We start from the raw sequence: 13120 nt of genomic DNA, 5'->3' as shown, positions 1-13120 counted from the left end.
ATCCAAATGTTGGCTTTATTCTTTTCAGGAGTGCAGCATGTGCATTTTTATTGGGTGATTCACTTCAGTGTTATGCTTAACATAAAAGCTTAAAAGCTCACCCTTTCAGTACATAGTGTTTGCATTTCACTGCCTGTAAGAGAGTTCTACAAATATTCTTTCTTTGGGAAAACATTTCTTTGCTTGAGTTTCAGAGTTCATAGGTTATAGTTTGAATTGTGTCCCTATCAAGGAAAAAGCAATTTTTCCATCTCTTTTTCCATCAGCTCTGTGACTCCCATTTGCACTAGAAAAATCCAAATCTAAGTTGCAGCTTTTCTTACCTTTCCCTTACATTTGCCAAATGTTTCAATTATTTGTTCTTTAAGAGGTTGTCTGAAGAAGTGTTCCTTTTTTCATGTTGTCTTAGGTTGCGGAGCGAGCATTATACTACTGGAATAATGAATATATTATGAGTTTAATTAGTGACAATGCAGCAAAGATTTTACCCATCATGTTTCCATCCTTGTACCGGAATTCAAAGACGCATTGGAACAAGTAAGAAACACTTGAACAAATAAAATTCTGCTAGTTCACTTATGTCTAGTTTTAGGCTTAAAAGTGGTTCAGATCTTTGAGTTGCTAGTTTCAACAGTGTATTGAGCTGTTCGTTCTATGACATTGAAGTTACTGGATAAGGAGGAGACTACTGTTAAAATTTTTAGTAAATATGAAGAATTGAGGAAGATAGTTTTTTCATTGAACAAGAAACAGTGTTTCACTGCACCTAATCCATGACGTACTTTTATTAATATGAAGCAAATTTGGCATTAATCTGTAGTTCAGATACTTCTAAAGACTAACTTTGATTTCTGATCTCTAACCTCTTTGCTGATTTGCATTTCTTCTGCGTTCTAGTGCTATATGTTGTAGATCAGGTCATTTTTTCCTTTCTTTTCTTTTTTTTTTTTTGTTTTGTTTATTGTTTTCTCTTGTTTCTCCATTGACTATTTTGACTTTTTTCCCCACAATAACATAGTACTTACGCATGAAAACAGTCCTGGTCAGCTCCTTTCTGCAGCTGTTCCATTGTAAAGTGCCTCTTTGTTTGAGCTATTGTGCAACTGCTGGGATGGTGAAAGTATCAGAGTCTAGCGATGGCCGTGAATTGAGGACTGCTGATGGGTTGGCCAAGAATGCGTAATCAATCTGCCACTAAACACAGGAAAAGAAATGGCGGATAAAGTGATGTTAAAGTGATTGGTTACTGTCACTGGATGTAAGCAGTAACAAATAATGTACTCATTAATGAAATTCTGATTCAGTGATGCAACTGTGCATAGTAAATATGGATTGCTGTTGGTCGTTTTTTCTGGCTTTCAAGGCCATGCATTCATTTTATTCTGAGCAGAAGTCATGCTCCCCAGTACAGCTGCATTCTTACTTGTAACTCACATGTATGACACAAAGTAATCATTTAACTGATTGCTTTTTGGATTTAATGATCAGCAATAGATTACAGACTGGAAGTGTAAATGACTCTGTAAAAGTACTTCATAAAGCAGATTGTTTTTGTTTAATTTTTCTGATGTTTTCCACTTCACTTTTCTAACACTTTTCTAAAGAGTCCTGGCATAATTGTGTTGAAGTGAGTGCTGTTGCTGTGTGGCAGTTTTCAAAATGAATGCTGTCTTTTCTAGGCTCCTTTTAATTACTAAGTTTTTTTCCTTGAATTTGTCAGTTGCCAGTAAGTTACTTATATCAAGATCTTTAATGTCATCTTGGATTTTCTCTAATAACCCTAGTTTGATTAGTGTCAGCTACTAAATTTCAAAACCAGTCCTGTATTGATACATGTAGTATTAAAAATGAAGTTCAAACATCAAAAGTGTAAGTGACAAGTAGTACTACAGAGTAAGAAAACTGCATTCAAAGTTGGTAATTTTAGTACATGTATTAGCCCTTTTGAGGGTAAATTGAAACTTCCACTAACTAGTTTTGTTTCCACTTATTCTGAAATGATGTAATTTTCCAGTTATGTAGGCTATTGGCTACTGTTGACCAGAAAAAATAGATTTCAAAGTTTAAAGTACTCTGAGTTTCAACCAGAAGTTTTACTTATAGGACAATACATGGCTTGATATACAATGCTCTGAAACTCTTCATGGAGATGAACCAAAAACTGTTCGATGACTGCACACAGCAATTTAAAGCAGAAAAACTGAAGTAAGTTTTCATGTCAGTGTGTCTGTCTGTTCTTGAATAAGTTGTTCAGAGTAGCTCTGAAAAACTACTGTGTGGGAAGTTGTGCCCATTTGATTACAGTACAACAGTCTCAAAACTGACTTGGTGAAACTTCTTGTTATATATGAGCTGTAAAATCTTCTTAAGAATAGGATGATTCATGTAGTTTTTAGCCTAATATTGCGGGGGGTCACCATCTTCCTAAAAATTTATTTTTTTTGAGGGACACTGATAATTGTGGAGCCCGTGTAAAAGATCTGATAAACAATTTAGTTTACATCCTGTGTTTATTTTAGCATGCTTTATTTACCCAATGTTATTTTCTTTCATGTTGTCACTCAGTTCTTCCCGAAACACTTTTCTGGTATTTTTCAGCAATGCATTGTGTGTGAGCACATGTGCATGTTTTTCTACCCGAAATGAAGTTGTTACTCTATTGTAATACAAGGTGTTTGTACATTATTTTCCAGAAGAATCCTGCTGAGTTTAGTATATTCTTGCATAGGCCAGCGAACAGAAGAGGGATTTGGAAGCTTGAATTCTTCTGGTTTATGCCCAAAAATGCAGATCACTTACCTTCTGTTCCTCTATTTCCAATTTTGTTAAATAGACATAACTTTTTGAATATTCAGTGTATTACAAAGCCTACTAAATTGAGACAGAGAAGTCAAAAGTATTAATGGTTTCACTCTCATTTTAGGGGATGGGGAGTGTAGTTAGAAAGTGGGTACTGAAAATTCCTGGATTTGAATTTTATTTTTAATTTCAAAGTGAACAGGGATTCCTTCACGTAGTGGTTCAAATTATACACCTATTTTAAACCAATATATGGGAAGTAATACTAATTCTTAATGTAGATTGATTTGTCCAGATTTTGACATTCCTTATTACAATTTAAGTAGAAATGAGCTTGTAGTATAACAAATTTTTAAGGGGTGGGTGTGTTTATATATAACAAAATGTGAACATTTGCTTTTTAATAAAAGACTATGTAAGTCTCTCTTCCCTCATAGCAAGTAAGTAGAATCCCTTTTAAATGAGAAAGCAATTTTTTCTTCTTTGTTTTTTGGGGGTTTTTTGGGTGGCATTTTGAGTGTGAACTAAGGCAAACAGAGTGCTGAGTGACGTTATAGCAAAACAAAACCAAATAAATCCCACACCACACAAGAACTTAAAAGGAGGTGGTTAAAGAGTTCTTCCACCTGAGCGCAAACTTAATTGAGAGTTGGAAGCAAATTGTGTATGTGCTTGAATATAACTGCTTTTTCTTTTTTCTCACATTTGTATCACCTGCTCTATGCATTGAAGCCTGAGAGCATTTTTAGCACTCTTAAGCTCAAAGTCCTTTTAAACTCTACCACCTTTCAAAGACAGGTGTTCATTCTAGTCTTGGCAATAAGTTGTTTATCTGTAGGAAAGAAAGGAAAAAACCCCTAGATGTTACCATTTTGAATTATATTAGGCATAAGGAAACAAACCTTTCCCACTTAAAAAAAAAAAAAAAGCATCCCATGTCATCCCTCTTGGCTCATGACTCCCTTGAATGAGAGTGGTTTTGTTAGTACTTCTCTGTTAGTGTTCAATTTAAAATGTCTCTGGGCCTTTTCCTTTAAACTATTACCTGAAGGCACTGGGCTGAGAGTAAGAATCTCTGCCCTTTTTTATGGTCAGATATTAGTTTCTTATGTTTCAATATAGAATTCAAATATTATAAAGTTGAAACACAAACACACTTTCAACATAGATCAAGACTTCTTTCTGGTTTAATTTTAACTCTTTTAAACAATGTACAGTTATTAAAGATAAACTGGTATCAGTTCATTGCTTTCATGAGAAAATACAAGTTTTTTCCCTTTTAATGTTGCTTTGCGATCATGGGGTATTGCTATGATGCAAATTATTCTGTCATTGATATTTTGCCTGATATTTTGGGCAGTAGGCTGAAACAGGCATAGCTAAATAAATTACTCTGTTGAATTAATTCTAGTGAATTTCTTCATGTTTAAGAAAGTATACAAGCTGTGATACAAGATTCAGCAAGCTTCTTTTGCCATTTTTGCGTCTAATTTTTTTTTTTTTTCCAGAGAGAAACTAAAATTGAAGGAACGGGAAGAAGCATGGGTTAAAATAGAAAATCTAGCCAAATCAAATCCCCAGGTATTTAGAAAAGATTAACATGTTCATGTTCAAATACTTTAGTTTTGTTAAATATCAGTGGGGGAAGCACGTCTGACTGATCGTGGAAATAAAGCAATTTCACTAATTGTATTATGAAAGATGTACAATAAAAGTACTTTTAAAATTTGTAAACTTTCTCTTGTGCAAGTAATTATTTTCTTTATAAAAGGTTTCTGAAAAGTATGGTATGAAGTACTTCTTTCCTTTTCTTATAATAGGAGATATACTGTATTGCTGTTTGAAAAGTTATTGTGCAAAATTATGGAAAATACAGAGATGCCATAATTGGTTTCTCTTGAAAAGCTGTTTTGCAAACAATATATTACAAAAGAGATCTTTCTGCAAACTGTGAGTTATGACTGGTCAGTTTTCCTCTGTGTCAAATGGATTAAAGTAATACTGTATTTTCTTGTCTGCTGCATTTGTTCTCATACTTGCATTGGGCCAGTCTTCTGGTGAACCTGCACCTCCAGGTTCTTACTAAAAGGAAAACATACTGTCAGGCATTACTTGATGTAACTGAAATTTTGGTAAAGAAACAAAGGTCACTTAGACTGTTCATTGTATTTTGAAATTACGGGAGAAGGGGATGGTTTGTGTTGGGGTTTTTTCCCCCCCCTACTTAATTTGCTTGGAGAATGTTGCCAGTTTTCCTTTATCTCAATCATACTGATTGCTGCTATGGGCAAAACAACCCCAAACATTTCAGTCACTTTGCAGACAGAATTCGACTATACTGCAGCAAGAAACTTACTGTACTGTATCTTTAAACTCAGCTAGACAATGTTGGAAAGTGGTGGAAGAATGGTACTCTATAAACAGAAGTGGGACAACTTATGATCTCAGTGCTATTTTAAAACAGAAAGTATGGGGTCATCTTTTTTCTAAGAAGGAGGAATTTCATAAATGTTTTTTCCTCTTCTGGCATTTTCTCAGGCAACAATTACTAAACTGCTCAAATAAAATTTGTTAAACAATATGTCAGTTGACAACAGATCAGTTAAATCAAAAAAGAACCATTCATATGAAAGCAGCAATTGACTTTCAGTGACAAAACATTCCTCTAATCAGATGAGCCACACAAAAGCCTTGCTTGAAGAGTACTTGATATATGTGGTCATATGCTATCACAAATGATGAGCTATTGCATGTCTGACTAAATAAGAGGATTGACTTGTAGTGATAAAATTTTGAGTTCTACAGTGTAGATCTCCTTTTCTTCCCAAGTAATTTTTTATAACGGTGTACATTTTCTGAAACTGGTTAACACAACCTGTATACAGTATGTTCTGCATAATATGCTTAAAGAGAGCTAATAATTGGAAGCAATTTAAAATAAAAATCATTAATTTGAACACTGAGTGCTCGACTGAATTGACATAAGGATATAAATGCTTTTAGCACTCTATATAATGGATTTTTAAGGTGTTTTTTCTCCTGGAATTTCTATTAACTTTAATTTGTCTAATTACTGACAATTCTTGTTTAGAGCTATTCCTGACTCTGCATGACACAAGAATACATTTTAAGATTTTAGGTCATGGTATTTAGATTCGTTAAATCCTTGCTGTCAGTTTTTTCTGTTTTGTCTCATCTGCATTAAGTTATTGGTACACTCAGATACTAAAATATTTATGAGGAAAAATGGATTAAAAAAGTATGTGTGTGTTTCTAAATTAGTTTTGATTTCAAGACAACATACACCTCATGTAAATTAAAATAGAATTTAAAATATTGAGATTGCTGTATAGTAAACTTTTTAGATACTATACAAGTGTTCCTACAAGACATGTTTTTATTCCCAAAATACTTTTATGGCTGTTTTGCTTTCTCAAGACAGAAAAGTTTAATATTTTGTTTTGAAATTATTTTAAATTTATATTAACCATATTTGGCCTTTTAACAGTGTATTTTCTCTTCCAAAACAAAACTGCACCAGAAAATAAAATCATTGTGTTTAGGTTACTACACTGTTCACAAATCACTAGACAATGTATTAAGAATGTTTCAGGTAAATGATTGCCAAAGTAGACATTCAATACTGGCAAAATCTGACTATTTTAAAATTCAGTCTCAGATAATCAAAGCATATTTGTTGTATTCTGACTGTATTTTTCAACAGGACATTTCTGCCAACTGAAAGTGTTGGAGTTCCATTTTAAAATTTATTAACCTAGTGCCTGGAAGCATTACATATTGAAGCTAATCTCAAATAACTAGTCATAGCATTCAAATGCTCAAATACACTTTTAGTATTTAGGTATTATTACTAAGAATTATTATTTTAACACTTTGCGTTTTATTAGTACCCAACTTACAGTGACACGAGTTTGCTGAACAGTCCTGTTGCAATGGAAACAGATGGGCCTTTAATTGAAGATTTGCAGATGCTGAAAAAGACAGTGAAAGAGGAGGCTTGTCAGGTAAAGCCATGTGAAGATAACAAAGTACTCTAATTACTTTTTTTTTTGAGCGACTGTGAATCTTAGACGTAAACTTGGGTTATATTTTCAGCCCTGTAACCATTTATCCTAGAGTAATAAACTTCATTAGAGCTGCTACTTCTAAGTGATACTGTAGCAGCCACCAATACAGTGTTATATTTCTAATGCCTGTGAATCTGCTGTATGGTCTCTTTTTGACATTACTTCTATAGCAACTTTCATTTTCTTTTCACTTAGAAATAGCTTTTTGTGTCATGATAGGAACAATGATTGTGCTTTAAGGATCGTTAAAAATATGGCTAAAATCTACCACATCATGTTCTATTCTCTATATAACAGTTTTGTTTTTTCATAAGGAAAACTTACATAAAATATAGTCAGATTCTAGTGATGACATTTTTATTTTTTTGTTATTCAGAGCCTCCTTAGTGGCTAAAGATACCAGGTTTTGAAAAAATGTGTGAAGTGTGCATTTGTCTTGCCCACTCATGGGTGGTCTTCCTCAGTCCACCATCTGTCACGTTCCATTGCCTACTGCAGGGCAAGGAGACTGAAGGTCATTCCAGTCTCTTCATCTTTAGCTAATGCTTAGTGATCTTTAGATATTTTTAATTTCACAGAATCACTAAGGTTGGAAAAGACCTGTAAGTCCATCAAGTCCAACCATCAACCCAACACCACCAGGCCCCCTAAACCATGTCCCGCAGTGCCCATGTCCACATGTTCCCTGAATGCCTCCAGTGAGGGTAACTCCACCACCTCCCTGGGCAGCCTGTTCCAGGAAAGAAATTTTTCTTAATATCCAGCCTAAACCTCCCTGGCACAACTTGAGGCCATTTCCTCTTGTCCTGTCGCTAGGATAGGTAAGTGGAACCAGAATCCTGACATTCAAACTAGAAATTTAAACTTGGAGCTGATGGAAAATGGAGAGGTGCCAGGGAGCATTGCAGTATCACTAAGATGTCTGGTAGGAATATCAGTAATATGAATATCTTTAAATCCAGCAAAGTTTAAGACCAGAGGAATGATCTGGAGCTGAAAAACTGGTTGAGATCAGAGATGAAGTCTGTTAATTTGAGCCAATGTATCAAACAAGAAATTTAGTAGAAACAAGTATATGGTCAATCTAAACTACGTTACTTTCTTAAAATTCCAGTTACATTATCCTGCAAGATTATATTTTATTTATTTGTACTATGGCATTTTGGATGAAGGCTGAAATCAACAGAAATGCTGGAATGCCTCTAAGACATGCTCAGTGATTACTGGTTTTTAAACATTTATGTCTGGAGTGGAACCTTACGCATTACATGTAAATCTTGGTGGCTGAATTAGATGCCTATCCAGGGCAGTGAATGAGGGTAGCATTCCCCTGAATGGGAACACTGGTTAGAGCTGGTCAATGAGGAGCACTGGACTTACTAAAGTTTCTAAACCTCTGCCTTTCTTCAGACCTGGGATAGCTTAGCCAGGCCCTTGTGATGGGGAGAGGGGCCTCCTTTCACTGCCTTCAGAGCCTAGAACGAGTTCTGGTGGAGAAAGATACATACAAGATTATTTAAAAAAAAAAAAGAGTAGTGTTTAATCTTAGAGTAGTGTTGGATGGTAGTGTCCATCTTTTGACTATGCTATTTCCTAGCGCATAACTGTTTCCTCAAGATTTATGAGACCTTGGTTCACTTTCCATCCTGGCCAGAGGGAATTAAAATTCACACCTCCTACCTCTGAGTGCTCTAACATTAGTTCTAGAAGAAAAGCAGCCAAAGTATGACTATATACTAGTAGTTGGGACAAGCAGTTAAGAACAAAGTTCCCAGTCCCAGCTGCTGGAAGTGTTTGGGGATTTGGGCCAGTGTTACACAATATAAAATGCACAAACAGGTAAGGGCAGCCCAAACTAAAACCAAGGACTCTACCTAGGTCTTACCTTCTTTTCTACAAAAACTTCAAGAGCTATAATGTTGGGACTATATACAGCTTCATTGATAGCATTCCAGCTGGAAGATGAGTGCATCGCATTCCTATGGATGAGCTTGATTTCCCCCTGCTGCCCGCCCCCCCCCCCCCCCCCCCCCAAGTTGTTAGAAGGGGTGGGGATTTAAAAAGTTACACTAATGGAAAAGAAGTTGTAAACTAAAAATTCTGAAACTTGGGTTGGAACTGTTTAAGCATTCTTTAGCCATCTCTCCAAGTGTATGCTTTCCTGCTTTTCCTTGCTCAGAAAGTGTGCAAGAAGTAAATGAGATTATTAGAAGGTTATAAGCCTGGTTTTCAAAGAACCTTAAGTTCTCAGATATGTGAATAGTGCAAATAATTAGAAGCATGGAAAAAACTTAAGATCATTTATCTTACATGTAGAGACATACAAAATGAAAAATAAGTGAGAAGATAGATGTTAATTTTATTTTTAAAGATGTTATCTAGTGATAATCATGGTAGTAATGTCAGATTGCTAATAGCTTAGAATTTTAGTTGTTTCCAATTTTTCCTCTTAGCAAAAAAAATGGTTTTGAGACTTGAAACTGGGTAGCTGGTGGGGTAAAGAGGAGAAAGTATAAACTTTTTCCCATATGGGTTTTATTTCTTTTCCCATAAATGAACATACTGATATGCAAGAAGTATTTTTAAGTAATTGTCTAGTAATTAATATTTTTTACCAACTTTGTTCTATTTTTATTTCAGGCACAGAAAGATCAGAAAAAAGATCGTCCTCTTGTGCGACGCAAGTCAGAACTGCCTCAGGATATCTATACCATGAAAGCCTTGGAATCACATTGCAGAGCTGATGAATTAATATCACATGATGGGCATTAAACTATTACAGTGAAATATTATTTTGGAGGAAAACTTCTGGTTTTTTTTCTGGACTCAGTTCTACAGTAGAACTTACTTTTTTGTGCCATGCCAATCAGTTACACACACAAAGTCAAAGCTTTCTTCAACCCAGTTCTGTAGGCAATAACTGAATAGAGTATGCAGCTCAAGATTAGTAGTTCAAACAATGGTAAATTACCCAATTCCATATGCAGAATATTGGGTTGATTATAATCAAGTGGACACAATTTCCTGGAGGTGTTATCATAGTACCAGCTAGCTGATAACATGCAGTTTTTGTAGTCATATTTGAGAAGAGCATTCTATAAACTCTTTCAGTCTAAATAAGTGAATGACCAATAGTTGGTACTAACGATAAATGTTTTCAAAAGTAAAATTATTTCAAATTTAAGTATTAAACTTTTTCTAGGATTTCTCAACTTTATAGTTGTTTCCACATTATTGCTGTCTTGTAATATACCAGCAGTTTTGAAAATACACAGTTATTCTTTCGTATTATGGCTTACAAACTGGTAACTTTCATGACAATCTTCAATCATCATTCCTTTCTAAGAATTCTGTAAATTTATTTCTCCTTCACTTAGGATAAAGATATATATCTATATATACCATGTCCTAATACTTTATGTATATTTAAAGCCATATTTTCCAGTCTTTAGTGTATAGTATGGCACCAGTATTCCAGATACGAACTGGTAGAAGAATTTTTCCTAAAACGAAAATTTGTTTACTATGACTGGGAATAGATTGAATATAAAATTCCATTTTAAGTTTTTTCAAGTCAAGAAGATACTCTTTCACTGTTTTCTCCCTTATCTGAGCTTTTAATACTCAGCATTTTTCTTGGGCTCTAGGAGTTCAATATTCTGTGGCAGATATTATGCGTGATTTCAGTTGCATCAGTTTTTATCTGAAAGATGAACATAACCTTTCAGGAAACACAACATCACAAACTTACAAGAAAGAGAACAGACCCTTGAATTCCATTCTGCTTCTTTTTAAGTGAGTCTAAGAGCTGAGGAGATAGTCACCATAATTTTACCGTGAAAATATTTTTTGCTGTTGTAAAGAGCACATGTGCTGCAAATACACCTCACAAGTGAACTGAAAATGCATCTGAGTTGCTGATGATCTTCAAATGCTGCTATATATTCCACAAGATTACTTGCATGTAATGAGCTTTTTGTTGTAGATGGAAAAGCACGGGAGGAAAATCTCTTTAAAAATATAGTGCTTTGTCTTCAATATTTGATTTCTCTCAGGGTGGCCAGTATTTTGACTTACTTATCCTGCTTACAAGCTGTTTGAAATGTGTTCTGCTATTCTAAATGGGTGATTAGTTTCTTTTGTCTCTGGCAGTAACATGATATAACTTAATGTTTAATGTCTTGATGCATAAAGAGATAAAAATGTGGCTTCTTTAAAAATAGTTTTGTTTTACTTTTTAAGGAAGTATAACATCTCCTGCATCCATTAAAAAAAAAAAAAAATTGCGCAAAGCAGACATCCATAGTAACCTTGTGCAGATGTAGTGCCTGCTGTTTGTTGGTTGCATTTAACATTCAATTTCCAGTATTTGTTACGTTGTTTATTGGAAGAAAATTGTGGGTGGTAAATATTGGCTTACCACAACTAAATTTAAAGACAAACCCAACCTTTAAGTGGAATGTCCACTGTGTCTGAAAACATTTCCTGTAAAACTTGAAAAAGAATATGCTTTACCATTAGGATAAACTATATTAAATTAAAGATGCCTTCTCCTTTTGAGGGAAAAAGGGTGCTTTTTTAATTGTGTAAAGCAATGTCTATGTGTTTTGATATACCATTGTTTGAACTTCCATCTTTAGCTGGTAGATTATCAGTTACCTTTGATTTTGGGTGTTCAGTATGTTTGTGCAAGAGGTTGCTGAAAGGAATTATTCTTATGTTACCCAAGGGGAAGAAAAAAAAACTGTATATCAATGTTTGATTGATTGTGTGATGCTCAACGTATAAGAACATCTTTCACTGTCTAGTTTTTATTTCTGTTCTTTATTGAAGATAAACATTCACCAAAAAGAGAAATATTATGGTATTTTTAAAGGCTTAAAGTTCACCATAAATTCATATTTGAAGTTTTGGGCCACTGAATATTTACTTAGACAATATTCCAAACTCTATCACCACTAATGGTTTAGCATGTTTATTAACAAGATTTATATACTACTTATAATCCTGTACTAAACCATTCTAAAAATAATCCATCCAAAATAAAAAGAAAAATTAAAGTAGAATTTTGGTGACTGTTGTTCTTCATAAAGTTCTGTCTCTGACACCTTCCCCCATTTTCCAAAATTACACCTGTACATCAGGAATGTCAAAAGTAATATTACAAGTGTCTTTTTAGTGTGGCTTTAGTATGGCTTCATTTTAATATTGTACATACATTGTACCTTGTTTTATGGTAATAAGTAATAAAAATGTAGACTTCATATTTTGTACAGAATCGTCCTATGTACAGAATAAAAAGTTCCTAGAAACAGCAAAAATAGGTAAGTGGCACAATTATTTTGCATTAGACAATATCTGTAACATTATGCGTTAGTGGAATGTTAAGTTCAAATGTACCTACATATTTTTTAACATTTTGTAATTCAATTTTTTTGTTCTGGCATTGTTTCTGAAGAACTTCATACACCTGCCATAATATGCTTTTATCTAATTTTAAAACTTAAAAAAAAAAAAAAGGTGTATTATATGGACAAATAAAAAACATAAATTTTACTTGCTCATCATGAAACTAAATTTAGCAAAGGGTGTTTGGGGGGGTGTTCAGATTATCATTGTTTGCAGAATCAGCTGTACAAATTAAAACAATTTCATAAATTTCACAAAACCAAAACATTTTATGGAAAGGTCATTAGTAGAAAAATGAGAATGATCAATATTCAGTAGAAAAAGCAGACTTAACTTTTAGAACAGCTATGAATACTGAAAGGAATTTGATAAATCGCCAATCTACAAACATGAAAGACGCACCTTTACCATAAGTATTTTCCCCCGTTACACTTCTATATTGAGAGGCTTCAAGCAAAGTAGCCATAAATTAGGGATTATAGTGTGGTAGGTGATAAGTGGTCAGGTGGCAAGGATGTAGGAAAAAACTTAAGTTTGCAGTGGGAATTGTCTCCCTCTGGAATCCATAAAAGTCTTCAAAAGAACTAATGAAATTACTCACATAAAGCTGACTTTCAGTAAGTGGTGGGTTTGGGGGGAGGGCTTGTGGGGGAGTGTTGTAAGCCTGGGGTCAATATCTGACTACTGACTTTAAGTTATAAATGTAACAGAATTGAGTTGCAAGCATGTTTAGGAAGTGAACTTTAATCCTTTCTTTCGAAGGGAATTAAGCTTTGACCAAGAACCTTTTCTGGCATGCTTGCTTGGTTTTGCTTTTTAGAAGT

General features: G+C 34.2%; 1 protein-coding gene across 3 annotated transcripts in view; it reads left to right on the top strand.

Annotated features, from left to right (window-relative positions):
• The window catches only part of PPP2R5C (protein phosphatase 2 regulatory subunit B'gamma), an 84354-nt gene extending 72018 nt beyond the window's left edge, over positions 1-12336 (top strand). For 2 of the 3 annotated variants that reach the window (XM_059819226.1, XM_059819227.1), the window contains 5 exons: positions 410-537; positions 2104-2205; positions 4308-4380; positions 6708-6824; positions 9528-12336. In XM_059819226.1, the coding sequence (XP_059675209.1) occupies positions 410-537; positions 2104-2205; positions 4308-4380; positions 6708-6824; positions 9528-9659 (552 nt within the window). In that variant the 3' untranslated portion in view covers positions 9660-12336. The remainder of the gene's footprint in view (positions 1-409; positions 538-2103; positions 2206-4307; positions 4381-6707; positions 6825-9527) is intronic. The other variant, XM_059819228.1, reaches the window with a different exon arrangement.
• Positions 12337-13120: the final 784 nt, after the last annotated feature.

This window comes from Gavia stellata, chromosome 7 (genome assembly GCF_030936135.1).
Source record: "Gavia stellata isolate bGavSte3 chromosome 7, bGavSte3.hap2, whole genome shotgun sequence".
In the NCBI taxonomy this organism is placed as follows: Eukaryota; Metazoa; Chordata; class Aves; order Gaviiformes; family Gaviidae; genus Gavia; species Gavia stellata.
This window is presented reverse-complemented; position numbering and strand designations above follow the sequence as displayed.